Source organism: Folsomia candida, unplaced genomic scaffold (genome assembly GCF_002217175.1).
Source record: "Folsomia candida strain VU population unplaced genomic scaffold, ASM221717v1 Fcan01_Sc001, whole genome shotgun sequence".
NCBI classification, from domain to species: Eukaryota; Metazoa; Arthropoda; class Collembola; order Entomobryomorpha; family Isotomidae; genus Folsomia; species Folsomia candida.
Genome location: NW_019091193.1, coordinates 6215753 through 6243578, shown reverse-complemented (window position 1 = coordinate 6243578; position 27826 = coordinate 6215753). Strand labels below are relative to the sequence as shown.

The 27826-nt window shown below is 35.2% G+C and overlaps 6 protein-coding genes across 10 annotated transcripts; 2 read left to right on the top strand and 4 right to left on the bottom strand.

The window, feature by feature from the left end:
• Positions 1-1187: 1187 nt before the first annotated feature.
• LOC110858745 (1-acylglycerol-3-phosphate O-acyltransferase ABHD5) lies at positions 1188-3493 on the bottom strand. Its single transcript, XM_022107609.2, has 9 exons — positions 3231-3493; positions 3082-3152; positions 2790-3011; positions 2549-2723; positions 2436-2466; positions 2238-2361; positions 2027-2147; positions 1576-1762; positions 1188-1502 (listed from the first exon to the last, which is right to left on the bottom strand). Exons 1-9 carry the CDS (start codon positions 3323-3325, stop codon positions 1386-1388), a joined length of 1143 nt encoding a protein of 380 aa, XP_021963301.1. The 5' UTR covers positions 3326-3493; the 3' UTR covers positions 1188-1385.
• Positions 3494-5245: 1752 nt separating this feature from the next.
• On the bottom strand, positions 5246-8405 carry LOC110861333. The gene is made up of 3 exons (XM_022110473.2): positions 7244-8405; positions 6789-7148; positions 5246-6720 (listed from the first exon to the last, which is right to left on the bottom strand). Exons 1-3 carry the CDS (start codon positions 7469-7471, stop codon positions 5638-5640), a joined length of 1671 nt encoding a protein of 556 aa, XP_021966165.2. The 5' UTR covers positions 7472-8405; the 3' UTR covers positions 5246-5637.
• Positions 8406-13536: 5131 nt separating this feature from the next.
• Positions 13537-15488, bottom strand: LOC118433688. Its single transcript, XM_035845876.1, has 5 exons — positions 15030-15488; positions 14734-14939; positions 14563-14656; positions 14228-14274; positions 13537-14134 (listed from the first exon to the last, which is right to left on the bottom strand). Exons 1-5 carry the CDS (start codon positions 15277-15279, stop codon positions 13829-13831), a joined length of 903 nt encoding a protein of 300 aa, XP_035701769.1. The 5' UTR covers positions 15280-15488; the 3' UTR covers positions 13537-13828.
• A 2407-nt stretch (positions 15489-17895) lies between these two features.
• On the top strand, positions 17896-20634 carry LOC110855755. Of its 2 annotated transcripts, XM_035859055.1 has the most exons (7): positions 17897-18026; positions 18106-18324; positions 18424-18503; positions 18589-18793; positions 18876-19045; positions 19715-19858; positions 19950-20634. In XM_035859055.1, the coding sequence occupies exons 4-7, from the start codon at positions 18589-18591 to the stop codon at positions 20226-20228; spliced, it is 798 nt and encodes a 265-aa protein (XP_035714948.1). In that variant the 5' UTR covers positions 17897-18026; positions 18106-18324; positions 18424-18503; the 3' UTR covers positions 20229-20634. The 2 variants fall into 2 exon arrangements, with proteins under 2 accessions (XP_021959849.1, XP_035714948.1); XM_022104157.2 differs by having other exon boundaries at positions 17896-18026; positions 18876-19858.
• A 7-nt stretch (positions 20635-20641) lies between these two features.
• On the bottom strand, positions 20642-22278 carry LOC110861231 (dehydrodolichyl diphosphate synthase complex subunit DHDDS). Of its 3 annotated transcripts, XM_035859069.1 has the most exons (6): positions 22022-22278; positions 21711-21767; positions 21484-21645; positions 21253-21407; positions 20873-21172; positions 20643-20809 (listed from the first exon to the last, which is right to left on the bottom strand). In XM_035859069.1, exons 1-5 carry the CDS (start codon positions 22129-22131, stop codon positions 20886-20888), a joined length of 771 nt encoding a protein of 256 aa, XP_035714962.1. In that variant the 5' UTR covers positions 22132-22278; the 3' UTR covers positions 20643-20809; positions 20873-20885. The 3 variants fall into 3 exon arrangements, with proteins under 3 accessions (XP_035714954.1, XP_035714962.1, XP_021966059.2); XM_035859061.1 differs by having other exon boundaries at positions 20642-21172; XM_022110367.2 differs by having other exon boundaries at positions 20643-21172; positions 21259-21407.
• Positions 22279-24803: 2525 nt separating this feature from the next.
• Positions 24804-26226, top strand: LOC110842133. 2 transcript variants are annotated; one of them, XR_002547302.2, is made up of 2 exons: positions 24804-25440; positions 25627-26226. XR_002547302.2 is itself a non-coding variant. In XM_022087845.2 (2 exons), the coding sequence occupies exons 1-2, from the start codon at positions 25223-25225 to the stop codon at positions 26144-26146; spliced, it is 705 nt and encodes a 234-aa protein (XP_021943537.1). In that variant the 5' UTR covers positions 24816-25222; the 3' UTR covers positions 26147-26226. The 2 variants fall into 2 exon arrangements, 1 of the variants encoding a protein (XP_021943537.1); XM_022087845.2 differs by having other exon boundaries at positions 24816-25407.
• Positions 26227-27826: the final 1600 nt, after the last annotated feature.

Here is a 27826-nt window from a genome sequence, read left to right as displayed (position 1 = left end):
AAATTTCATAAAAATATTAATTTTTTCATATTTAGTTAGGAATTAAAACCGGTCAGTTTCCTTCATTTTAAGTCCCATCCAAACAGCGAATACGACGAGAAGAGCTGCTATGATTAATAGTACTTTATTAGTGCAGATTTGGGGGTCCATTTCATCATTTTCGTCGTCACCGTCTCTGTTACGTCGGATAACATCTTTCTCTCCCATATTGTTAAGTACTCTGGCCAAAATATGATTTTGAAGAGATGCGCAACAGAACTTATTCAGCCCTTTAACAGTTCGTCCTGCAAATAATTAAGTTGTTTAACTCAATTTTGGGCTGGCAAAATAAGACAAAATATTAAAATATGTTAACCATATCTTACCGACTTGCTATGATATTGTGGTTAAGAAAAATTGTCAGTTTATATATAATTCACGTTCGCCACGTCCAGGTCAAGAAAACGCTTGATTATATTCGGCTTATTTTTAGAATAGCTTGCAATTTTCAATTTTTAAGGTGACTTTCAATATTTCAAAAATGGATTAGAAGTTAATTTATGTCTATGTTGAGGTGTACAGATGTATTAAAGAAATTTCTTGTATCATGTCACTTACTAAGAAGATAGTACACTATTAAATATAATGCAACTACAAATCTAATTTGTGTCTGAGAAGCAAAAGCGTCATACACAAGACTGAAACCATCTGATATTTGCAAGAATTTAAATTGAAATAAAGCATAGCCAACGGGCCCATATCGATGTACATTTAACATGTGCTGGGAGTTGTAACTATTGTTATTTTCTGTCTCGACTACTAGTTAGTTGTGGTAAGACGCAGGTTGTGATTAGAAAAGTGATGATGGTTAAGAGACAAAAAAGTGGTTTAATCATACTTGCTTCGAGATGAATTCACTGTAATATTTCCTTAGATATTAAGGTAGGAATTGTATTCACGGCTACGTTACAAATAGGCAACCAGACTAACCCATTCTCATGAACAGGCTACGTTATTGCGTAAGATGCAAAATGTGTGTAATAAATTTCAGATTTTGCACTAATTTTCCTCTCGCGTTCAATACTTCAATCATTGATGTGCCTTTGTCACATTTGTTATTTTCTGATTCATATATTCTTTCTGAAGAGTACAAACAATGCAATACATACGCAAATGTCAATAATTACAAGATTAACGAGGTCCTTCCGTTGGTTTAACTTATTCATATTTTGTATTTATTTAACTACTGTAACTTTACGATTTATATATTATTGTCGGGAAGAGTCCAAAAATAAGGATATATGTTCTCTCTCAATGCTGCCCAAAAATTTAATTTATCTTTATCTTGAATATTAATAACTTGTCATTATTCCGAAATTTGGAATTATTTAGTGTTCTACGCAAATCTAATTTTTATCGATAATTATACTTTTATTGTCAGCATTGGTACAAGCCCTCAACACTATCTGGTTAAACTCGTCTATAGCATCTGTGGGTACTTGGTGTGTTGCATGAGGAATGATCTGCAAAAAATCACAATTTATGTACAATCTTTCCCACACGTCCACAAAGTATTATTTAGAAAGAGAAAACAACCTCCACTTCGATGTCAGAGTCTGGGCAAATTTGCGTCAAAACTTCTTTCGAACACTGTCGAAGCCACGACCTCCCACCGTAAATGAGGCACAATGCAATGTCCGGATGGAGAAAGGCGAATCTGCGAATGAGTGGATTTTTTGCAAATGCTAAAGAACCTTTCATCCAGTAAAAGGCGGCTTCACCTCTGAAATATAACCAAATTACCATAATTTTAGTGGCGTATAAATAAGGATTAAATTGAGGTAATTTAGCACAAATGTGTAACTTGTTGCAAAATTACTTGGCAAAGCATAGTTAATTAATAAAAAATAAAATATTTTCAAAATTTGTAAAGTTGCAACTGTAATTGCCTTGTTATATACATTGTGTTATATATATTAGAAAATTTATCAAGTGTCCCAATTTTGCTCAACCTTCACAATTACAAATCATTGCTTCGTTGACTTACGATGGCGGTGCAGCATTTGCATGGTAAATATACTCCTGTATTGCATACGCGGCTTCTTGTCCACCCAAACTTTTAAAATTTTTCACTAGTCTCCATTTTACAATTCCAGTTATTTTTGGTCCTGCGCACATATTAATCAAGAAAGTAAGTAATACATACATATGTTCCCGTTTAATTAATTCGTTATATAACATGTAGCCTAACGACATACCCAATCTGCCAATCATTCTGAGACCAAAAAATGGATAAAAGTACGTCATAATGTAGTCAATAACTTTAACTAGGTAGGGAAGTGCAAATCTGGCATAAATATCGGCCGGTGGTTCTGTAACACCCTAAAATTGAAATAAAACTGGATTAACTTCTCCTTCACGTAGATAATAATGTTCACGTAAAGTTGTAACAATACCCAAGGGTCCGCCAATATGAGGGACGCTACCCTGGAATGAAATGAAAATAAATATTGTTGACATTTTGAGAAAAAAGACTAAATCAGGTTAAGTTCGTATTTTAGAAATGAACCTTTCCGGATATTTGAGCGCATAACATGTCGCAATAAACGCCCCCATGCTGTGGCCCAACAAAATAATTTTTTCCAGTTTCATCTCCTTTCTCCATTCTTCCAACGATGTGACCAACTCCTCCTCCGCCAGAACGGCATCCTGACTAAATTGGGGTCGAGAACTTCGACCAAATCCTATTTATTTCAGCCCAAATTATACAAATTTCTAGTAATTCGTACACAGTTTTACAATTGATATACCCATGAGGTCGATGGCGTGGACGTGCCTGTCCTTTGCTAACTGGTCCAAATTGAGTGCCCAGAGACCCACTGCTGCACCAAGGCCGTGCAGGAGGACGAGTGGTATTCTTTCTGGAAAGGATTCTTTGGCGGATAATGTCCAGATGCGATGATTTGACGTTTCCCCACCCACCATGATGGGACCAATGTCGACATGATACGTTTCCGAAGGGGTCTTGAGGTCTGAATATGAAACCATTCCATAGTTTGAAGAGTTATGAAAATGTTCAGAAATTGAATGTGTATATTTTACATGATAATATTTTTGTCTCTGCGTCCCTAAGCTGGTCTTCAGAGGTTGGACACCACCACTTATAGAGCAACCTGTGTGTGAAGATCGTAAGAGCATGAAAGTCAAATAAAGCACGCATTCTTGAAGTATAATCTTATTTAAATAGTTACCCAAGATGTCCCCAATTATCTCTTAATGCAACGTCTTGTTCACCATTTGTGCCCGTGATAATATCGCCGGTATCGCTTACACCATTATGCCCCATTTTGTATGCAAATATTCAGCTTATAGAACTTATTTAAGTTAATTTATTAATGTCGAAATACGAAATTTTAGTCGCCATCCACCAAGAATGTTCCACACTGTTGAAAGTTACATGCTCAGCTGCTATCTTCGTCCCAACTCGGGACAAGTGAACAATGGCTTATGAAATCGAAATGGAATTCAGCATAGTGAGCGAGGACGAAGGATACACGTATTTATTGGAGTGGGATATGACTCATGAATGAGACTGCAATTTCGCATTCATATTTATTTGCCCGTATTGGCCAGTGCTAAATACTAGATGGTTATTCATTTCTACGTTATATTTATACAGTGAGGTGCCCATCGTCCAGGGTATAAAGTTGACATTGAATTCATTGTACATATACATTATATTAAATCATGCATCTACACACATATATTATGAGATATGTATGCATATGCATACATATATACAGATAAATCACAGCTTTATAGATTGATTTCCCTGGTAATATTATTTACGCGTATGTATCTTCAATCAAAGCAAATTACCATATGGCAAATTCATGATGCGAGTCCGTGTGAATGCATGCAAAGTTTTGTAGTATTCAAAATATCCGAATTCAAAGTAATGCGTGTCTTAGCAAATAGTTTCTAATTCTTTGTCAATTTATAAACGGACCTTGAATGCAAATAATTATGGGAACAGTTGAAAAAATTATTAAGTTCAGTGAAAGTGAAGCAAAATCGTTCTAAATTAATTAGTGGCACTACCAGTTAGTTTACTGTACGAGTATACGGAATTACCAATTTTATTATATCTCATTTGTGTATACCCAAACATATTTAGACACATAATGTTGAGACATCCCATTCATTAGTCATATGCATGTAACGTACATATGTGCATACATATGTATGTATATATAAAGCTTAAACAGCTTTCGGATTTCTCCACGTTCGAACTTTGTATTTAGGACGCAGTACATAAAAACTCATAACAATAATATGCTTACATCCTGTTAGCTTAATAAATATTCGTAAGTATTTATAAGTATGTATGTCTTAATTTTTATATTTAGACGTGTACCTCACGTGATGTAATGTTTTGACAAGTCCCATTTCTGCAAGTCCGTTATATAAATTTGCATATATGTTCTTCACACTACGGAAAGTAAGAGTAGGCCGTTTTAAACTACGAAATCCATTATGTATTGAGTAAATCTGTGACGGAGTATGTGCATCCATAAGTAAATAGGTAGATGGATAAATAACTGGGATTCGCAAGCAAAAATTATCACTGTACTTTATCAGCTTCTAACTATACAGTAAATCAATGAACTGATATCTGATTATCTTAGTATTAGATAAGAGAACTATCGAGTTTTTTTCGAAATGAAGAATATTTCTAACTACATAATCCTCACCGGGATATCCATTGTAATTACTCATTTTCGCCTGGTCGAATCCCGGAGTATCGCTGTCCCAGTGTCGTCTCAAAGTGAGAAAGTTGATATTCCGTACTCTCCCGAATTTCTGCAACTACAATTTCCTGGATTTAATACTCAAGACAATTTGGGGTTGGAGGAAATTGATGGGAAGAATACCGATACAGAAACAGAAAATGGCACAAATTCGGATCGTGAAGGTAGAAATCGGACCAGGATCAGATACCATATTAAGAAGATTCTACTTGGATTAGGAATTGCGAATGGTAAAAATAGAGCAAAATACAGTACTCATAAAATATAAGGACAACATCCTAATTAGTGCCATGCCAAGTTAAATATTTATGTAATAAATTCAAAACCAATTATGTCATCCATAAAATTGGATGGACTTATTTTTTCTTTTTGTGTTGGCAATGTACTTTTTAGCTAGCACGCATTTCACTTGAGACACCAAAGTAAATATATTCAGTAAATGTTGACTAAATATATGACACAATTTTATCAAATCGACCATGCTATGAATCATGAGTAAAGGTAAAAAAGAACAGCGAGGTATGTATGTAGCAATATGTAATAGATTTTGATCAAATTGTCCGGTTTCTCAACACTTTAATGCATAAATAACGAAAGGATGGACAGAAGTTATAAATTATTTTTATATCAAAAATTAAAATTCACAGATAGAATACGTATGTGCATAACTCGTATGTTAAGTACAGATTAAGTTCATATTTTAATTAAAACGATTCCCTATACGAAGAATAGAAAAGTGTGAATTTGAAAATAACAAGTGCGCTCGGCATGGTACAAAAAATATCAACTTATCTAAATTAGAATCCAAATAACATATGCATATCTAGTTAAGAATCTACATACATATTTAATATCCTTCATTATGACTTCGATTCAGCTTATTAAGCTCCTTCACATTAATCTTCAGCTCTCCTTCCACTCTAGAATATTCAATTCCGTCAACACACTTATTAATCTGTTCCACCCCTAAATTATTAAGTTTCTTGTACTCTTCTTCACCAACCATATTCGTACTCTGCCCTTCAACTTCATTTATCAGTAAATAACTCGAGACAATCTTTTCCTTCAGATTCACAACAATGATCTGAAACACGACAGAAAACAAGATCACCACGTACAAAACGCCAACAAAACACATATCCCTCATCCCACTGGACTGCACCGGATTTGGGAGGCATACCACACTTGATTTTTGCAACGTGTAGCTTCTCTCTTGGCTAATCGTTTGTAAAAATAGGTTGACAAAAGGCTGCAAAATGACCCCAGCATTAACATCAATCTCAAACTGGAGTGATCCCGTCACACTCACCGTTGAACCACCAAATTCCCCAACAATATTTTGACTCCAATGCAGCAAATAGTCAAAGCCAAAAACTGTCAAGGTGAGCAGAATGTGCGTCAAGATAAGAAATAAGCTCGGCACGATGTTTGCTCTCTCCTTTTTAACATCTTTTCTTAAAAATTTCCGAAAAGCCTGTTCACCTTTTTCCCTTTCTTGGGAAGCCTTTCGTAAGTATTTTAAAGCCAGCAGTGGGACCAGCAAAATTGGAATGGTTAACAAAGCTTGAACAATTTTTATAACCAGCATAACTTTATCCCACTTATTTTCTATGCCATGCCGAATTTCGGATACGACCTCGGTCAAGTTTCCACTATCTATGTCAATTCCCGTGTCTATTTTAGTTTTAGGCTTTATGGAAAGTTTGACGATATCAACGACATTTTTAAAGGCATTAATCACAGTTGGTATCCCAACTCCGACGTATCCTCCAAGTCGCAAAGGTGCACATATTCCACTGGAAATTGAGAAAGCAGAACAACTCTGCTCGCCAACGTTAACGGTTTCGCACACCCACTTAAACATGGAAGGAACTTTATTACGACAGTCGTTATAGGCCCGATTTGTATCGTCTCTGCATTTTTTTCCAACCTGTAAATTCACACATTTATTTGTCTTATTACAAAATTTCAGATAGTTGAATCTCGTTACATACTTACACCAGACACTGCATTTTCACATTCCCCTCTAATTCGATCAGCATCTTTTCCAAAGTTTTCTATGGTTGCCACCGCGGTGTCGATAGCTTTTCGAGCTGGTTCCAACGCATTTTCAATTTTGCCGCTTAACCCTACCCAAACGCTCAAGGATTCTTGTATCGTGGTTGACATATCTTTGTAAGCGTGAGAATATGCAGATTGCATTTCTTCGGAATGATTCCTCACAATGTCACCAACGCATTGCGCAGTTCGGTGGACTTCTTGAAGATTGTGCATTATAGAAACAGTCGGACCGGCAATTATCAGTCCGGTCACTATGGACATCAAGACGAGGCGACTCTGAGGGCCGACAAGTTTAATCTGCCGTAAAAATAACAATTTAGAGATATGTTATAATAAATCCGTGCATTTATAGATTCACTAATATTTATATATATTAGTTAATATGTACTTACAATTGAAAGGACCATTACATATTTAAAAGTTCTGGAAAAGTGTACAGCTACAGAAATCAGCATCGTCAGTACAAAGCTTATCAAGATGCAGAAGACCCAGTTGATATCAAGTTTAAAAATTAAAATAGAGAAGGTAATCAAACCAAAAAAAATTGAAATCCCTACAGACTTCCAGATATATTTTACATTTGGAAATTGTGTTTTCGTAGAAACCGACGGAATTGCCATTTTATTAAAGATTTTTAAAAATTGTCACGTGGTGGGTTACCTATGAACTTTATTTCTTTAGACGATATAAAATAGTCTGGATAGTATCCAGGGGGGATGAATTTGTTAATGTTTGCTAAAACACATGTATTGGACTTAAATAGCCCATTTATCAGTATTTACATTATGAGTAAATGATTCACCATCGGATTGCAGGCTGATGTTTAATCAAGGATTAATGTGATAGCTGAAAACATGGCATAGTTTAATATGGGGATTCATGCACATAAGTAGGTAATATTTATGATACAGATAAATATGTATGTGCATCAATTTTAAGTTTTACTGATAGTCCTGCAATAAATGACACATTCTGAAATTATATAATATTGACTTAATTACAAAATGTTAACAATATTCGTCATGCTATTTAAGTCTGCAATGTTTAGTAGATTTCCTCAATGACTAAGGATACGAATGATGGACTTCTATCCGGTGTCAGGAGGATGCGCACAGTTTCATGTAAAAACATGTACTTATGCACATGCCTATGTACATTATTATAAGAGTTCTAGATCATTCCATGAGTTTTATGTACATGCGCTATATATTGATATACATACATATTTCCTTATTTGTTCATACTATTTATGCAAAAATAATTCTAAATTATTGGATCCAGCAAAAAAAATTAAGTGCATGTATATGTCGCATGATAATCTTAGGATTATCAACACTCTTGTAACTTTTTCGTATCATTTTTGCTTAATTTCTACCCGGCTAAACTTAATGAGTAGTCTGAGCACATCTGAGTAGTCTGAGTCATGCACAAAATACTTTAGCCTTAATTTGAAACTGTGATTCCACCAGTTTTATCAAAAACAATCATAATTTTACTTATACACGATCTATGGTAATAAATAGTTTGTACATACATAGTTTCATAATCAGTAGCATGCACATATATATGTACCTATAGGTATGCATATTTAGTTAAAAAGATGCTATGCATTTTATTGTTCCACTTTGATTACATATATAAATCTATAAATTTACAATACAATTTGTCCTTATAGTTCAAGATACTTTCTAAGAATGTAAATATGTACATAGATACGTCGAGACCCTACTGATAAATCATTATATATTTATTTACATCTTACTTTCGTATAAAGTCAAAAATCACAATGTAAGACAAATATGAGACAAAACTTTCATGAGACATTTTTGTACTTATCCTCCGTAGAGAAATTCTAGAATAGTTTAGCAGTTTTAAAAATAGGTTTGATTGCCATAAATAAGTTATCGTCCTTTGTATTCACTATTTTCCTAAATTTAGCTACATTCATAAGCAAGTACCTGATAAATATGTAATGTAATGCACCGCAAGTCTGTTGCTACTTGCTTAATATATTTGCGATGCATATGTATGTATATATCTACCAATATTTGCTGAGTATATATAAACTCCAAATTTAATATATAAACTCCAAATTATAACCTCCAAACACAAAATCCCTTCCAGACATGATTTGCATTTTATAGGGTTAAGTATCTACACGAAAAATATTAAAAACCTGTATTAACCGTTATTTAAAATTCATCAATTTATAAATTTTTCCACAAGGCGGACTTCTCTACAGAAATTCAATCCTGTAAAAAATGCATTTCTCAGAAATATGAGCAGTATATGAGTAAAATTAAATATGTAAATACTTTATCAGGCATGCAACATGTACCACTTCATACCAGTTAGAAGAGAATGGATGCAATTTCTAACGCAAATATTAGTTCAGCAGTGAAGAGAAAGCACTTGATGAGTGCTTTTGGGAAAAGTGAATGTGTGGTTTCATTTAGGCAAGTGAAGCATTGTGGTTTGCAATTTTGGAGAGAAAACGACATCAATAAGGGGAAAGGATTCCAAAAACACGGTGTTTTTGAAGAAATTACATCATTGTGTTTTTTGTTTTATGTGTTCTTTCTGGTATTTTTAGTTAAAATTGGAAATCAACAGGTCATGCATTTACTTATCCATGTACAATAAGCATTCCATTAAATTTAAGCAAGCCAATAAAGAGGGTATGTACATATGTACAAGTATATGAAAAATATTCCATTGAAAATTATGCAAGTAGTGAATATTTGTTAGAAATTTACCATTCCAGAAATCATTTTAAAATGTACATGAATGAAGCATATTCAAACGTTTGTTTATGTAATACGGCTCATACATACATATGTCGAATAACCCATCTTCTCCATGCCATTTTGGTACAAGGGGATATTACCTTAAAGATTACTCGCGGTGAGCATTTTCAGGGGGGGTCTGAATGCATAATCAGGCTTTCGCGGTATTTTCATGGTTACTAAAACCACATGCTGATTTGTGTTGTGACAGAAGACGATATGAACCTGGTCAAACGTTCAGATTTATGCACGTCCATAAATAAATTCTTTATATGTAGGTATAGAGAAGCACCACGAACGACAATGACTTTGAAACTACAGTTTTGTAGATATGTAAATGTCAAGTACACATACTTATGTATGTAAGTATTAAAATTTGCACAGAAGTGTTTGTTACAATGCGAAGTATTAAATTAAATTAAGTGATTCATAAGGGTATCCACGATGAGTTTGCATCATTAGCAAAAAATTGCAATTATACGAAATGAGAAAGGTGACCCGTAGTGAATTAGCCTGCGCTAAGTACATGCAAATATATTAGAGTATTTACATAGCTTAAAGTCCATAAGTATGTACTTTCGAAAATTAATTTTATTATCCTTCATAATTTCAACGCCGTGGGGAATACGACTTGACATTTGACATTCATGTAAACCAGTTAGCATATAGACCATGATCTACTCTGACAGAGTCGCATAGAGAAAATCATGTAAAAAGCCAGGGCAACTAGAGCTGTGCGTAGGGTCGGGTTTACCCTAAAAAAACCCTACCCTACCCTACCCTATAGGGTTTTGGGCGGGCCGGGTTGTTTGCCCAGGAAAATCCAGTCGGGCCGGGCGGGTCGGGCTTTTTCCAGTAGGGTTTTGGGCGGGCCGGGCTTTTTTTGCAGGGCTTCGAGCTTTTTAATTTGCCCTAGTGATAAAGTACAATATGACATTTGAGACAAAACTTCACTGTTTTCTATAGTCCCAGCTAAAGCGGAATTGGGTTTATCCTAAAAAAGCCCTACCCTATAGGGTTTTGGGCGGGCCGGGCTTTTTTTCAGAAAAACCCTATAGGGCCGGGCGGGCTGGGCTTTTTCCAGTAGGGTTTTGGGCGGGCCGGGCTTTTTGTCAAGAAAAACCCAGTACGGCCGGGCGGGCCGGGTTGTTTCCAGTAGGGTTCTGGGCGGGCCGGGTTTTTAAAAATCGGGCCCGTGCACAGCTCTAAGGGCAACCCATCAAGGTGGTAGATTTATACAGTGTGGTAGATTTATAAGATTAGCTCCCGTTCCACCAAAGCTTTCATCTTCAATTTCTTTAATAAAATTTTCTTTCACTTTTCGCATGAAAAGTAGGAATCTAGCCATTCATAATTATGTAACCCACGTAACACATACCCTTGTCTGAAATTAGATTAGATTAGATTCAGGCATGTGTGTAAACTGTAAATTACACTTTCAGCAATACCGTGAGCAGATCTACATAGAGGATTAATTACATAATATGCAACGAGAAATGACGTAAAGGATTTCTCCAGCAATGTGAAGGTTGTCCTGCTTTTGTGCAAACCTATCTGTGCATATCCTCCTCTTCTAGCGTGCCTGAAGATAGAATTTCAACTCAATTAGAGGGATTGCATTGCTCAATTGATGTATTTGCCTTGAACACCGGTTCATGAACACCAATTTATACTTAGCCAATACTTATTCTGCAGTTGGGAGTTGTAATAGGTATTTGCACGACGTACATAATTCTAGCAGTCGTTGATTCCTCTAAATCTCACAGATGACATAAGAGGCTTCCAGCATAAAGAAAGTAATCTAAATGTAGTAGCCCGTATCTCGTTGACATTTAACCAATGGTTTAGGTTTAAACTTGAGACGTTTACAATTGACTTTCAATTGTTAAAAGTTAGGCGGATTATTCTTAGAACTTTTTACAATAGTACGGAAAATAAAGCGTATCTTATATAATAGCTGATCTTTATTTAATTGGAATTCCATTCTCCAAACCATAGAACTTGAAGCAAGATTGACTTTTTAAAATTTGTTTAATAAGTGACCGTGCATAAATGATGTGATTTTCATAGAATTTTGACCCCTTAGCTGCTACCTATAGTTCTCATCCTACAATTATGTAACTTGAGACGGATAAGACACCTTTATCCTTACGCCCCCTCCCCCTCCGAAGAACACGTCCTTTACGTGCAGTCCCTGGAAGTAGCCAACCTTGAAATTGTACTTCAAAGAAAAAGTTTCCATAAAGTGAAAAAATTTGTTTGAGAAAATTCAGAAATAGCAACATGGACAAAGGGAAAATCTCTTTACACATACCCTCATTACATACAAACTTATCTACTTATGTAACTTTGATGTCTTAATATGTAATCATCATCCGCCAGCATCACGTGTTTGGAGAAATTCCTTTAGCGGAACACGTTATGTTGGTGATTTGCACGAGTACTCGTCAATATTCGATGGAAAAATTAAGCTCACTGCTTTCAATTAGTAGGTTTCAAATTTCAGTATGTGACATTTTCCATAAATAAAATGTAATTATATCTTTGCCTATTTGTTACTTAACTTATAGTCTGCACATACCGTCGGGGTATCTCTCATGTCTGCGGAGTCTGTCACTTGCTCCACATTTTCAGCATCTTATGGATGGTTAATTTTGGAGGAATCCACCTGAAAATCCTCTTGGTTTCATTTCTACGGCTCCTAAAAGCTTCCCATCCCAAGAGATTTTGCGACATTTGCAGCGTGGTCCAGTTTTCCTTTAAATATAACCTTAGGATCTAGCCTGCTGAAATACTGAATCACACCTATTCACAGATACATCTATTTATACCTGATTTTACTAGGAGTCTCCGCTATGATAACAATGCTTTTTTGAGCACTGAAAGGGTCAATTGGAGACAAACGACTCGTTATCTATGTATAACGAGCCGATGGTTTTGTCATTGCTTACGTCATCTCGAGCACAACGTGAATCTTGCTACTATTGCCTATGTACGTACTCGGCAAACTTAATCTTCATATAGCCCTCATATCACCTTTCTAACCCATACGCAGTAAAGGTTCTAAAATTGTAAAGATTTATGGTGGGAGGTGGAAAGCTTCTTAAAAGTATAAAATTTCAACTTTGCCTTTAAACTTCATTTATGTAATGCGGGTTATTGAAGAACATAAAGTCAATTTCGCTTATGATTCATCGTGGCTTTCAATATTTAGAGTCCATAAAGGTCAACCACAGGGCGGAGATAAAGTCATCGGTGAAAAGGTACGCCCACTAAAAATACCACTGTAGTGGTATAAAAACACCTACTCACAAAAAATACACACATGAATGACCAAGTACCTACATACTTAATTCAATTTGTTACTCTTTATTCCAGAGCTGAAAGAATAAAAAGTGGAAAGCGTTGCTTCACCGACAAATGATAGAATTACACATATGTATGTACATATCAGTCATTCGATGTATAAGACTTGCTTTTGGAGCTACTACTTACAAACGGATATCTTACATAAATCTATCGTATCCTTGGCGATTGGGTAATGACAAGTATCATTAGCGTACCCAATTTATTCGCGTACATGCATATTTATGAAATTCTAGGTAATAATAAATAGATGCGTTTGTACTTCATGATCTCAAGATGATTTTCTTACTGCGTAATGTATTTCGATCAGATTGGGGGATATGGAATTTATCATGAAATCATGAATAAATGAAGCTAATTACGTTACTGCAAGTACTTTCGTTTCTGGCAGTGCCATATTTGCTAAAATGCCTTTGATGTATAATCAAAGTCGTTTTAGAAAATTGGAAGACAAAAATCCTTAGCGATATACGTGCAAAGCTTTTAGCAATAAAATGAAATTCTAAAAGTCAGTACACATTGTATTGGTTCATATGTCCGTATTTATTTTAGCCAACCAACATACCAACCAAAGCCCCAGTTGTATTTGCTGCATCGAAAACAATCAATTATTAATTTGTACATCAATAATTTGTAACCTTGCTCGTTTCGAGTGTCTACAAATATTAAATATTTAATTGAAGGAGTTGACCATGAATTTGTACTTTAACTTGGATTTGTACTCTAAAGAAGAAAGTGGATTTCGGAAAGTTAGAGAAAGTCTTGAAGAAAGTTTTGGAGAAAACGCTAAATTAATTTTATTAGTAGTTGATTATCATCCGTTGCCTAATTTGATTTGCAAGTAAGCACAGTCAGAATGTTTTCGAAATAATCTGCTAGAGGAACTTCGAACACATTATAGAAATAAAAGAACGGCTGGACAATTAACTGCACAAGGACCAATGCACTGAACGTGATGCCAAGAGCTTCATCCGGTCTAATGATTTCCGGGCAGGATGACGGTGGACGAGAGAAGACGACTGCCAAGTGATAAATTCCTACAGGTGTTGAAGTCAGGACAAAAAATATCATGTGACAAAAAACAAAGCGAACTCGACGGATCTTGTTGAGCTGAATGGTATGGGGAATTTCCTAGAATAAAATATATGCATTTTGTAAATCAGCAAACAAAGCACTACAAGTACCTGCGATAAATCAGTTTATTTAGTCATTTTATTTTCATACCTGGCAAAGGAAAAGATACCTCAGTCTAAATCCAATTTTCCACATAGCTACACAGAAAACATTAAATATGTCAAATATTAAGGATAATGCAATTCAAACAGTTACATGCATCGTAAAATCCTTAAGTTTTGAAAATGAGTTTTCAAACTGTTTTCGAAACAAAAGGATTCCTACGTTGTAATTTATAAAGGGGCTTACAAAAATTTTTGTAAGCTGATTTTCTCTGGAAGTTTTTGTAAAATTTGGAGAGTTTCTAGTTTTCAGAAGTTTGCGGATTTTACAGTACCTACCAAGTACGGCAGTATTAAATTGGATCTCGAAAGTATTTCACTCACCGTAAAACATGTACATGGACGGAAGAACATTCTTTAAAAACACTGAGAAACATTCGGATCCCATGTGAGCCCATACTGACCCCAAAAATGTTACCTACATACGTACACCGGTACATTTTTACTACAACAACAAGAATCTCATTTCCGTCCATACTTCCGTTTAATACGTACCCTAGCACACGACCAAATCACAATTCCAGCCACATTTTCAGTCGGAACATTTCTGTAGAACCAGTATTTTGGAACTGACGCAAAGATAGATGTCAACCAAGGAAACAAGAAGATAGCAATCCATCCCGACTTTGTGCTTTCTCTTGGTTTCGTCAACTCATAAAATATTGTGGACATTGTAAGAGGATTGAGACAGATAAATACTCCTACGATGCAAAGATTTTAAAGAATTTAGAATAAGCATTCACAAAAATATGAAATCTGTACATAGATATTTAAACAGACAATCTTCTTACTGCCCAATGTCCCACAGAGCCCACACCCCCACGAGGTTTGATTGCATGGAATTATATTCAGTTGACTGAGTCGCCTATAGGGCACCGTTAACAATGAGAGGACCAATGATATGTGCAAATTTATCAAGTTGGGGGTGGAAAGTAACCTCCTGAAAAGTATTAAATAAATTATAATCCAATTAATACAATTGCTAAAAGGTAATTTGCCAAATCTTGCTTTTGCCTTATTCCCTTCTTTCTCATGATGCATATCAGTACAAAAATCTCGCCAAATAGAAAGGAGAAGGACAAGGTGGTTACAAAAACCAATATAAAAGTGCTGTTTGAGTTCCCATCTCCTGTTTGATGGTCCTCTGAGACGGATGTGTTAGATTTCAAGGCAGGTAAGAATCTCAAGTTTGTACAATTCATGACAGGTTCTACTGTCTCAAAGAGAAGAGGAGCGTGTGATGTTGTCGAATTCACGGGTAAGACCCTACTGCTGTTCGGATGGTGAAGAACTGTTGCATATCAGGCAGATGATTTATTGCCCGGAGAAAGGAATGCAATATTCCAGCATGATCAGAGTGCTTCAAGTGCATGTTGGAAATGCAGGGCTTTAGCTTTTCGTGAAGGACAGGAACATGAGGGTCGTTCTGATTGTTCGTTAGCGAAAGGGATTATTTTCTATCATTATTGCATATCTACACAATTGGGGAATTGAAGCGACTCATTGTCTTGAAATGAAAGCACGGTGAAAGCATTGTCTACATCAACATTGATGAAGCTAGATTGTCACGAAGCTTTAATTAGAAGTCTATACATTGTACTTTGTCATCAGTATCCTGGTAAATAAATAATTCTAAAATCCATCAGTAATGAAATGTATCCTCCAATTTCTCTTTAGGGCCTTTCGAACTATATAAATACATAAGTACAGAAATATATTTTATGTATAGACATTTGTCCAGATGAACTCCAGGTGAAAAAAAAGTTTATTTTTGTAACACATTTATGCAACATTATATTTATGTAATACTTAATGTAAAATTTTTCACTAGGAAGACTGCAATGGGCATGGGCATATATCTCCAGAGTTAGACTTAATTTGGGGGCGAAAGTTTTTTATTTATTGGATTATTCGTTTTCAAATTTAACATGATTTCACCTAAAGCTTGACATTTTAGAAATGGAAATTGTAGGCTGTATTTTTAATTATAAAAATGAACATTTTTCAGTCATTTTTAGGCCATAGAAGCTACAACTTTTAAAAGTCTAAGACACTTATGAAAAACTCAAATAAAAGAAATTAGAAAACATAAAACAAAGAGAAGTAAGTCTAGTTGTGTTTGATATCAAACTACCCAAAACCTAAGGGTATTCTTGTGTTATGAAGAAATTCGCAAAATTAGGAGAGTATTTTTTTGATACTCCTTAAATAAATAAGCATGCATAAAAGACCTTCCATATAGCTGACCAAGTTTAAATTAAGTACATATGTAAAAGGGCTCAGGTCACGATCACCCCCAGGTCAAATGACTACATGTATATGTATGGTCGGTATACGGTAAAACAGAAATGATAATTATATTTCGTGCCTCCGACGACGACACAGATTTAAGTACTTACGAATTGCATAGGACCGAGGCTAGAAAATCCAGAAAAGGAGGTTCAGCAAACACTCACGTTTGTACAATTCTTTTGTAGTTTCGTGATTTATTAATATGATGCTGGACCGGAATCATTTCGTCTATTTTTATCTGCTGCCTAGCCAAGGTAAGCAGTGCATAACGTTTGGAGTTGTTCCGGATACCCATACGTACATCCATAGTTTTAAGTCTCAAAAAACAACGAAATATCACACGTTCTATTAATTTTATGGATGTAAATAATTCGAATAAGTTTGCTACTCTCATATTTATATATGCTAAGTTAGCTTAAGGTAACTATTAATACCGACAAATCTTTGATTTTTGCAACACTTATTTTCGAACATTATTTACATATTTATATGTGTGATATGTACATAAAATGCAACGAAATAAATATTATGTATACATTTAACCAGTTTATGACTAGTTTTTCGTTACTTTCTGACCGTTAGTGATACTGTCAGTTACAATTGTACAAAATTATACAAGGTAATTAGTTCCTTTACTACATATTTAATTTTATTTATGTTAATGTTAATGTTAATACTTTATATGAAGCCTACATACCCAAATCCATACGAATTTATTGCTTCAACAATGAAATATTGGGATAACCAATAAGTCAGTAATATTCACATTGCATAGGTTAAGATGACTCAAAGAATTTTATACATTGCAGATAAGCACCTACAATATACGAACAATTCATTTTACTTAATATCAATCTACACACATGCGTAACTATATGTCATTTGCTTGATATGTATTTTATGTAAGTCGACGTGAACTCCATTCTTTCACAGAGGAAAGACAGACTTTGAAAAAAGAGAAATGTCAATATAACAGTTGAACCAAGAACTTTCTTCGATGCTTGCAAATACTTAAGCAAATCACGGAATTCAACCGTACTCGGAGAATTGAACGAATTGTTCATCCAACTCGAAATCATCTCATCACGAATGTTGAAAGCTAGAGAAATGCAATTTCACATATTTTGTTGAAAAGGTCAGAAAAAGAACCTGATAACATCTCACTGTTTCCCTGTTCATTCAGTTGTTTTTGTTATTTGATACAGACATGTAATGCAATACCGCACAAAGTTTGGGTTCTATTTTCCTGACAACTCACGATGGACATACAGTAGACTCCATATATCTGCATACCCTATGCATGTGCTATGCTCTGCAGCTGCTGAATGCAAACATGTACATACTTACATATACCATCCGATATATGTATTTCAGATGCTCCTCGGAGCATAAGCATAGCACGATTTTACGTTGTTTTGGGCGTTGTTGTTTCATAATAAAGAACGACTAATAACAAAGTTAAAACATACTGCACAGACTTCACATGAGCTGAGCAGGTAATTTTCATAACCCTTTTTAATTTTGAAACCAGTGTGGATTAAATATTCTGAAAGCATTCTTGATTCTGCATTACAGGATATGGTTCCATGAGAGAAATTGCATAACGTGATTCTTTGGAGGATGATGATACAAAACACACTGTGGAACGAAACACGAAACAGTTGGACATGTGGTTCTTTTTGTCTTCGTCATAATTTTGCTCTCTGGAGAATTTACGTCTTTTAAAATCAGCGTCACAGCTTAAGTTATCTTTTCCCAATAATAGATAAGTCAGAGCATATCGGAGTGCTAATTGTAAGTAAGCCAATGTATTACATAAATTGCCTTGTTTCCAATTAAATAATAATGATATTTTGAGTTATTTAATTACATTTTGTTGGGATGCAATTTTAGTAATTCACTTCAACTATAACCAGAAAATCCAAATTTGACGGATAACATTCCAAGCACTAAGCAGCACTCACTGCAGCAGAGTATACAAAATTTCTATACATATTGTTCATATTGTACTATTTCATATTTCTAACCTGTTTTTTAACTGACGTAATGCTTACATAGATGCAAAACGAAAATACTAATCAAATTCCAAATACTTCCCAAAAAGACTTATCCCTTGAAGATAAAAATGGCCCCAACCTAATTGTGACCAATGTAAGAAGCCTTTCTGACAAGAATACGACTTCAGGAGAACATGATGATATGATGTCTCCACCACCGGAAAAGAAAGTGAAAGCTAGTGAAAGTTCATCTAACGATGATCCAGGTTCGTTTCCATTTATTTGGGTGTTAAAATTCTAGGTTACGCATGTGAGAAGCTCTTATTCAAGGCTAATTTTCCAATCTAGGCAAGACCAGCGATAACTCAGAACCTCTCAAACAAGTGACTTTCATATTTCTCACCAGATCAACGCCACTCCCTTCACCAGTTGTCAATCTGGGGTCACAGTTACCTATTAACGATACCCAGACCTCAGCAGATCCTCGGACAACTACAACAGCCCCAATCAGGAACCAACTAAGTATTTGCATGATCTGCAATAATGATCTTAACCCAGCGAAATCTCCAACGCTGTCAGCTCGGGCTCAAACTAAATGTCAACTCATCAACGGAGTAGATCCCAAAGTGGGCGACTTGTTAAAATGGGTAGTTTATGATGAGAATTTATTACAACACACCTTTCACTCGCTGCCACCTCCCCCACCAAAATCTATAGAACGGAGAAAGTTGTGCTCTCCTTGCTCTACTCATTTAAAAAATGTGTACGAGTCAGTCAAAAAATTGAGAAAAGCATTCAACCCGGAAGGCTACTTGGGGAATTATATTATGAAAAAAGACGAAGCTATCTCACAAAATACGACAGCAACTCCGAAATATACTCGCACCGTGTCTACCCAGACATGGAGCCCACTAACTAAAACTAAAGACGTATTGTCTAAACCAATTAGTGCCCAGATTAAGGAATCCGTCAAAAATGTCCGGCAGCACACCTCATTTACACAGTCTGTTCGCAAAATGCTACGACAGCAAATGATCAGTCTTACCAAGACGAACGGATTACTAAATTATACCGGGGGCGAAACTGGGTCCGAAGATTTGAACTTTACACAAATAAATAAAGATCTCGAGATTTTCGTAAAGACAAAGTGTCCTCTGTTATGGAAAGTATTGCTTGCTCTATTTCAGAGAAATTATAGGACGGCGGATGTCAACTTTACTATGGAAATGCAAATCGCACTTGGTATAGCTGGGCGGGTGCATAACCAAACTTGTTCCAGGTTGCAGAGGGATATGGCGATTTTTCTGTGGAGGAACGGGGCGTCAAAAAATGTACGGACAAAATCGGTGAAATTTTGTATTGAACTATTAATTTTTCTAACTAATATATAATTTTATATTTATATCCTCCAAAATTTTATAGGTGATTGAAACTTTGCATGGACTTGGACTTTCACGCTCGTACGTTGCGAGCCTGAAATTGCCAGAGGTGAAACTAATACCCAAGTCGCGTGTGAAGACGGCGAATAAGAACAAGGAGAATAAAAAGACTCTTAAATTCAAATCCACCAAGAAAATTGTTCGCAAATATGCTGGTATTGCTAAAAATCGTGCAGCCAAAGTCAAGGCTGCAGTGTCGCCTTCCACAAAATTAAAAATCAAAATTAAGACAAAGAATAAAACTACTGGCTCGCAGAAATAAAACTATCTAAGTTTTGAATATTAATTACGCAGATATTGAATATTAATTTGAATATTACGCCGTAAATATCGTAATATCTTAAAATTTAAAAAATCAAATAAATTAATTATGAACCAAGTCAACCAAGATTCACTTTTTGGAAATAAGGATTTGAGTTAACACAATGTTTAGTAATTTATCACATATTGAGAGTAATTAATTTCCTATTATCCCAACTATGTATGTATATCTACTTACGATAAGGGGTATGCACTAGTTTAAACATAAAAACTACTAAAATAATATGCATACATGTGACATGTGTAATTTATTGTTTCTAATTCAAATTGTACCTATGTGCGCATTGCGCATATACACAATAAGAAATAGATTAGAATAATACAATATTATTAAGATCAGAATGTCATCAAAGTTTGCGCAACTTTAAGAAACTTTTTTTCCTCAGCTTTTGTAAACTTTTCAATTTTCTTTATTGGCAGGTCATCCTTCGCCAACTGTTCGACTAGCGCCCATCGTTCTTCACGCAAGTTCTCCAGAATCCTTCCACCATTTTCACCCTCATTGATTTCAAACGGTACCACCTAATGGAAGATTTCACAAAACTTGGAATCTTATCACTTACCATTTCTGATAAAAAATAGTACCGTTTCCGAAATTTTACGCATATGCATTTGATACATAAAAATCGCATGCATCAGTTCGCCAAAATTGAATTCCGGCCATGAAACCTGCGTAAAATGTATATATGTAAGCCTGGCTCGCTTCCCAAAGCATGAAATCCGAGAGGCGTTGGTCACCCCCAGTTCGGATAAGCATGTCGACGGGTCGTAAATCCATCAAGGAGTGAGATTGGTGAATTATATACTCATTCAATTCTGATGGGTCATTTTTGTCTTGATCCTTGTCAATTAAAGCTTTCAAGCCTGCCAAAATACCTTCACGACCTAAGAGACACGGAGACGTATGTACATACATATTTACATATGCTAAATAGACAAATATATTATTATCTAATTAAAAATACTCCAACTTGTGTACGCGACTGCGACATTTAGCCGATATGGTTTATTAAGTCTCGTTCTCTGCATCAAGTGAGCCACCCGATGTCTCAACTTTTCCGGCAGATTATCCAAGTTGCCAATCATTTGTATGCATGTATCTGATTCGTGATGAGATTCGCTAGATTTGATTAATAATCTTAGTAAGTAAATCATACATATATCTCAATTTGGGATTTTCTTGCGCATATACATACATGGCTTGTAGCAATTGGGTGCATCGCTGTTCCATTAATTCCATCAAATAATCCACTTCTTGTTTTGATCTTTTGTAATTCTCTGAGGAAAATGCGTACACTGTCAGCTCTTTGCAGCCGAGCGCATTTCCCCAGCGGTACAAATTTAACAGGGTGTCAGCCCTATAGAAGAACAGGAGGCATGTAGTCCTCATACTGGCTCATACCGTATTTGTAGGACTACTTACCCAGCTTTATGTCCATTTGAGACTTCCAAGCCTTTACGTCGCGCATATCGTCGATTTCTAGTTACAAATTGCAATGTAAATACTTAGCATTATTGTAAAACAATGAGGGTATTCATAACGAATTCGCATCGTTAGCAACGTACGCAAAAAAGTTCGTAGTTCGTAAAAAATTGTTGCACGAAAGTTTATTTGCGAATTTGTGCACCTCGAAAACTAGTCGAATTTTTGCGATGCGAACATGCGAATTCGTAATGAATATATCTAATATAAACACAAGTACGGATCTTTCATTCAATATCTGTGATGCTCACCCGTCCATTATAATTGCGATGTGATCTGGGATCTTTCCCATTCTTGCGACAGAAGTAGTCAATATTTCGAGAAAGGACAGCTCGTAAGAATTTTTGTGTGACATTGACATCGCAAGCGGATTTAATTCACGTAGTTAAATTTGTGTATAGATTAATAAATAAAAACCAGGCAGCTACTTAATATTGCAATTTCAAGCCGACTCTCCATATCAACTGTAATAATTATTGTCATTGTCGCTCCTTAAATATACCTTGCAGCTTCTATATATTGCATAAATTGTATGTCTGGACTTTTAAAATTTACTTGTCTCGTTTAAAAACGTCATGAAGAAGACAAGTTTGTACATACTAGATATTTAACAATGTTATAAAATGTTTATACCCGTCTGGGGAAATATCCAGAGTACCTACAGATAAGCTAAATTAGTCTCAGTTCTTTAACATGAATCTCACAATGTCAATTATTTTCTGCTCTACGGGCTTCCCATGTGAAGTAAATTTAATGGCTCGCGATGGCATCAAAAGATGAAAATGCACTGACATACGAGTTTAATTTAAGATTAAGTATGTACATACCTACATATGTATTTAATTAGTGGTGGTTAACCTATATAGATAGGCTTGCTCTTGAATTGGACCGTACATAAAGTATTGGAAGGTGGTGCTGGTTAAGAATTCCACAATTGTGTCACGTGGCACATGCTTTACAGATATGTGCAGCCCCAGTATTTATGCATTTCGAGTTTTATGTTCTGCTGCCGGTTAAACCGTCAATAAAATGTCTTAATTGGTATGAATCTGAACATAAAATTTTATGCAGATTAATTCTAATGACTAAAGGTAATTATTTCCCAGCTTTATTCTTAGGTGATAGACCTCCTTGGCAGAGCGTCAAAAACGTGAAGTAAATATTAGTAAAAGCACATGGGCATAGTCGAGCGTCACTAACAGTTATCAGCTAAGTCAGAATCACAATTTGGGTTCAGAAGTAAGCACTCTACGTTCCATGCACTAACTCATTTGACTCAAAAAATTTATGACACACTTGAAAAACGCAATTACACACTAGTTTTATATTTTGACTTGGTTCGTGCTTTTGATTCGATATCCCACAAGCTTTTAATTGATAAATTGCGTCACATTTATCATTTGCCAGAATACCTTATAGTCATAATTTCGGATTACCTGAAAAACAGACACATTAAAATTAAACTAGGGAACTTTATATCTGATTCTTTCCCTATATATGCATCTGTCCCCCAAGGGTCAAAAATTGGACCAATTCTATTTAATTTATATGTAAACGACGGCATTGACCAACTTGAAGGTCACAAGGATGTATTTGCTGATGATATTTCGTCATTAGTGTCCCATAAAAACTTTGACACACTTCAAAAAATAGCAATTGAAAGGATTGAAATCCTGCATGCATGGTGTAACTTAAACTGCATGAAAATAAACTGGACTAAGTCCCATTTTATGATTTTTAGAAATAGTCGCACGAAAAAAATACCCCATTTGGATTCAATAAAAACGGTAAATTTTGAAATAACCAGGGTCTCTGAATTTAAATATTTAGGGGTCTGGTTAGATGAGGAGTTAAGGTTCGACGTGCATGCAGATAAAATTATTAACAAAATTACACCTCGTATTCATTATCTGCTGAAACTCAAAAGGAAAATTCCTACCGATAAGTTTCATCTAATCTTCAACGCAATTGTAATGTCTTGTCTTGAATATGGTATTCAAATATGGGCTGGATCTTCCAGTACCACTTTAACACGCGTCCAAAAAGTCGTAAATAACTGTCTCAGATCTTGGGTTTCTCCACGTATTATTAACATAAATGTATTATATGAAATGTTTAATTTACTTAAGTTAGATGAGTACCCAAACTACTATCTTTCCCTTTTTGCTAAAAGTTTTACAAATGATTATAAAATATATATTCCTAAATTACTTCAAAATTTTGTTACTATTCATGGATCGGTTCATGAAACAAGGTCCACAAATTGTTTCGTTATTCCACCACACAAAACTGTGCTCTTTGAAAAAAGTGTTAAATATAGGTTAATAAAATTTTGGAATGAACTACCAAATGAAATTAAAGATGAAAAAAATCTTGATGTCTTCAAATTCAAGTTGACGGCGTATATTTTAAAAAGGAGATGTTAATCTTAAGCTTGAAATTAAATATACTACTAATTAAGTATTTAGTTAAATGTCAATGGTTGGAAATCAGCATGTTATCACGTTGTTACCTTTTGACAATAAAGACTTATTATAAGTTTGCCACATTTTTTAGATTTATAATAACCTTGTGAATTGCAGGGAACAATATCCTTGCATATTTGTTACATATACATATCCACACAAAAGTTAGTCATCCCGAGGTGCATTTAAGGCATCAACATGTACATATTTACCTACAAATGTTGGAAAACCCTGATATCTTTTTAGCACTTATTTTGCGATAAATTTCATACAACGAATAAATCATGGAAAACCCACCTATGTAGCTGAACTCAACGGAAGTATTGTTGTTAAAATAAAACAAGCCCCTATGTAGGTAGCAATTAAAGAAAAACCACTTGAACTGACAGTTTTGAGTTGCAATTACATATGTCGAATAATATACATAGGCTTTGCATTGAGATGCAAAGTATGGTAAACAGAGATTAAGAAATGCCAATTTATAATAATACAATTTTTGTCATAAAGTATACATACATGTGGATACACATTTGTACCTAGAACTACATAAGTTGATTAATTCAGGTTTCTCAACTAGTTTCCCATCTTACGTTTAGAGGGAATGTTCGAGACGATATATCATCTCAAACGTGCAACGAACATCAAAATTACAGACTTCTCATTGATAAGTTCTCAATTATCAGCGTCAAGTGATACTATTGATATCCTTGGACTAAAGCGATCCAATCAGTAATCCATTATCCTGGCAAAAACGAAAGTTGTCAGGTTGATCTGGATGTGATGATGAATTATGTATGGCATCAAAGGGCTATGTTACATGAACTTATGTATGTATGTATATACAATCAGATAGATAAGACAATATCAACAGATTACTATAAAAGCTTGGAAAATAATGCTACATTAATTAACCATGAAGCAAAATAACAACATGCTTTTATTTATTCTTTTTTATATTTAGTTAGCAGCCTACATAATTATCCAATAATGCAAAAGTCACAATTATTTTTTGCAATTTGTGTACTTACGGGTTCAATATTGGCGCAGAGGGCTAGACTCTTCGATAACGGAAATTGTACCGGGATCCCATTAGCAGAAACTACAACAGTTGAGCATTACTTGATTAATAGTAATGCTCCCAACGTAACCAGGGGGACTCGAGTATACGGCATGTAACCGAAAAATATATACACAAATCGAGTGGGGTATTTTTAATACACGAAATTTTATAAATATAAGTTGCATACATAATTATTATATTACAAAACGGACATATAAGTGTGTATATGTGCGTGCACATCATAGAGTTGAACGCATATATGTACAGTTACACATATCTATGTGTTGCCAATTGTAATATTTACCTACATTTCTGAAATATTTATGTGCAGATGGGAAATCGAAGAATGTCAACCAGCAGAAAATTTCAGCATCTATTGTCACGCTGAGATCATTTTGGATTACGATACGACCTGTCATCCCTTAACCATGGATATGCCCTACGTTATTGCAATGTCCAGTCGTGCGTATGAGCTAGATGAGCCTAATCTAACCCTGTACGGCGAACCCGGTTTAAATTCCACGTTTCAAAATTTCCTTGACACCAGGCCTACAACTAGGATATCCCAGTGGCAGTCGTATTTCATTGTGGGAACGAAAAGTTGGTTAATTTATGAAGAACCTGATTATAAGGGGAATTCGACATGTTTAAGTCCAAGTGAAGATGTGATAGATCGCGGATATGGAATTACATTAGTGATGGAAGGACTTGATGTAATGCTTTTAGGAAGTGTACGAAAAACTGAGAGAAATTGTCCACCTGAAGGATCCGGTGGTAGTAAGAAGATAATTCCAAGATTAACTATTTTAATTGGGTTTCTTATTGTTACTTTGATGATTATCTATAAGTAATTATTTATGATTTGACTTCCTTCCATTAAGTAATTATTCTTAAATATATGTAATAAATGCAGACACAATTACATTAAAAATTCAACAGTTTATATAGTGGCATATGTGGACGGGTCCGAAAAAATGCCCTGCATATTTGTAAGTCTCCGCATTTCAGTTCCCAAATAAGTACACGAGTGGTATTATTATAAACATAATTTATCACAAGCATTACCAACTGTTAAAATTAACTATTGGGAACAGTTACCAATGATAACTTACCATTCACAAATGACACAGCCAATAGTTTATGAATGTACGACAAACCCACTTCAAAATTGGTTCTACAATTAAACAAAATATATTGGAACAACGCACGTGTATCTTATTTATTCACGAAGCGGATGTTGAATAAATAAACAGAGCATGCGATTACTATTTTCTATACATACATAAATACTTGAGATCAATAATTAACCTAATCCTTCCCATGATCATAGTTATTCATCCAGAAAACGAGTATGAAAATATATACATGCATGCATGGGTGCCACTTGCAACTGCATTAGTATTTATTAGTAATAGAGTTACTCAGAATAATTACAGATTTCCTACTAATTTAGTTTTAAAAGAAATTTTGTCCTTTCCATCACTTTCAGCTCTTGACAGGATGCATCTGCACTGCACTTATCGCATTCTTAGATTTTAAAGGCAATAGATTTCCTACCAACATCCTTCTACATTCAATCAAGAAACAAATCAAACTAAAAAACAAGACGAAGCCTAAAATTACGAACAGCGTCACCAACCCGCCTTCCAGGCTTGATTTGAAATTTCCTTGTGTTAAATTTACCGCAGGAACCCTGTTTCGAATCGTCCTAGCGATCAACTCCACTTCCAACCTTCCATATATTCCTGTCTCAACGAGGGACATGTAATACTTCGGGACAATTGAGATTCCCGCGTGGCGAAAAACCATCCCAGCCAGAACTGGTTGAACACTATCTTTTCCTTTGTCCCATTTTTTGATAGGATAATGCTTTTCGAAAAATGCCGCTTCCATCTCAATCTGCTCATATTTAGCGATTAACACGCTTTTCCCACATCTCACTAAATCAGTCTCCACCAAATCTTTAAGCTGTTTCACTTTGTACACCGTCCCATTTGAATAGTTGATACCGTTCGGTTCATGAGCATGACGAGGATTTAAAAGTCCCAAGAGCATTTCATCATAACGTGTAAAACGAACAGATTTGTATTCCATCTCCCTTTTAAACCGAATATATAGCCCACCCAAAAAGTCGAAAAACTCAAAACTAGGTGTGTACAGGTATCGTCGCGTTATTGGGAAGGACAATAGTTTAAAGCATTCCAATGACACATAGGGATTTTCATGTTTAACTGTTTCTACCAATCCCCGATATAATTTTTGTCCTTCCGGGCCCCAATATTTGTGATAACGGCTGCTCGCATCACTTTGCCATTGCGGAAGTCCATTTTTATTGAGCTTCTCATCATCTCCAAGGCTGATTATGTCTGACAAATATTGGACGGATTGATCTGGCAGAGGAGCGTTCAGCTTGGTAATCATCAAACCGGTGTAGCAGTTTGTCAGAATTAACGAAATTAAAGCCCAACTTCCTAAAACGAGCCGGATAAAATGCCTACTTTCCAATTTTGGTGGGATGGGAGTTCCCTCTT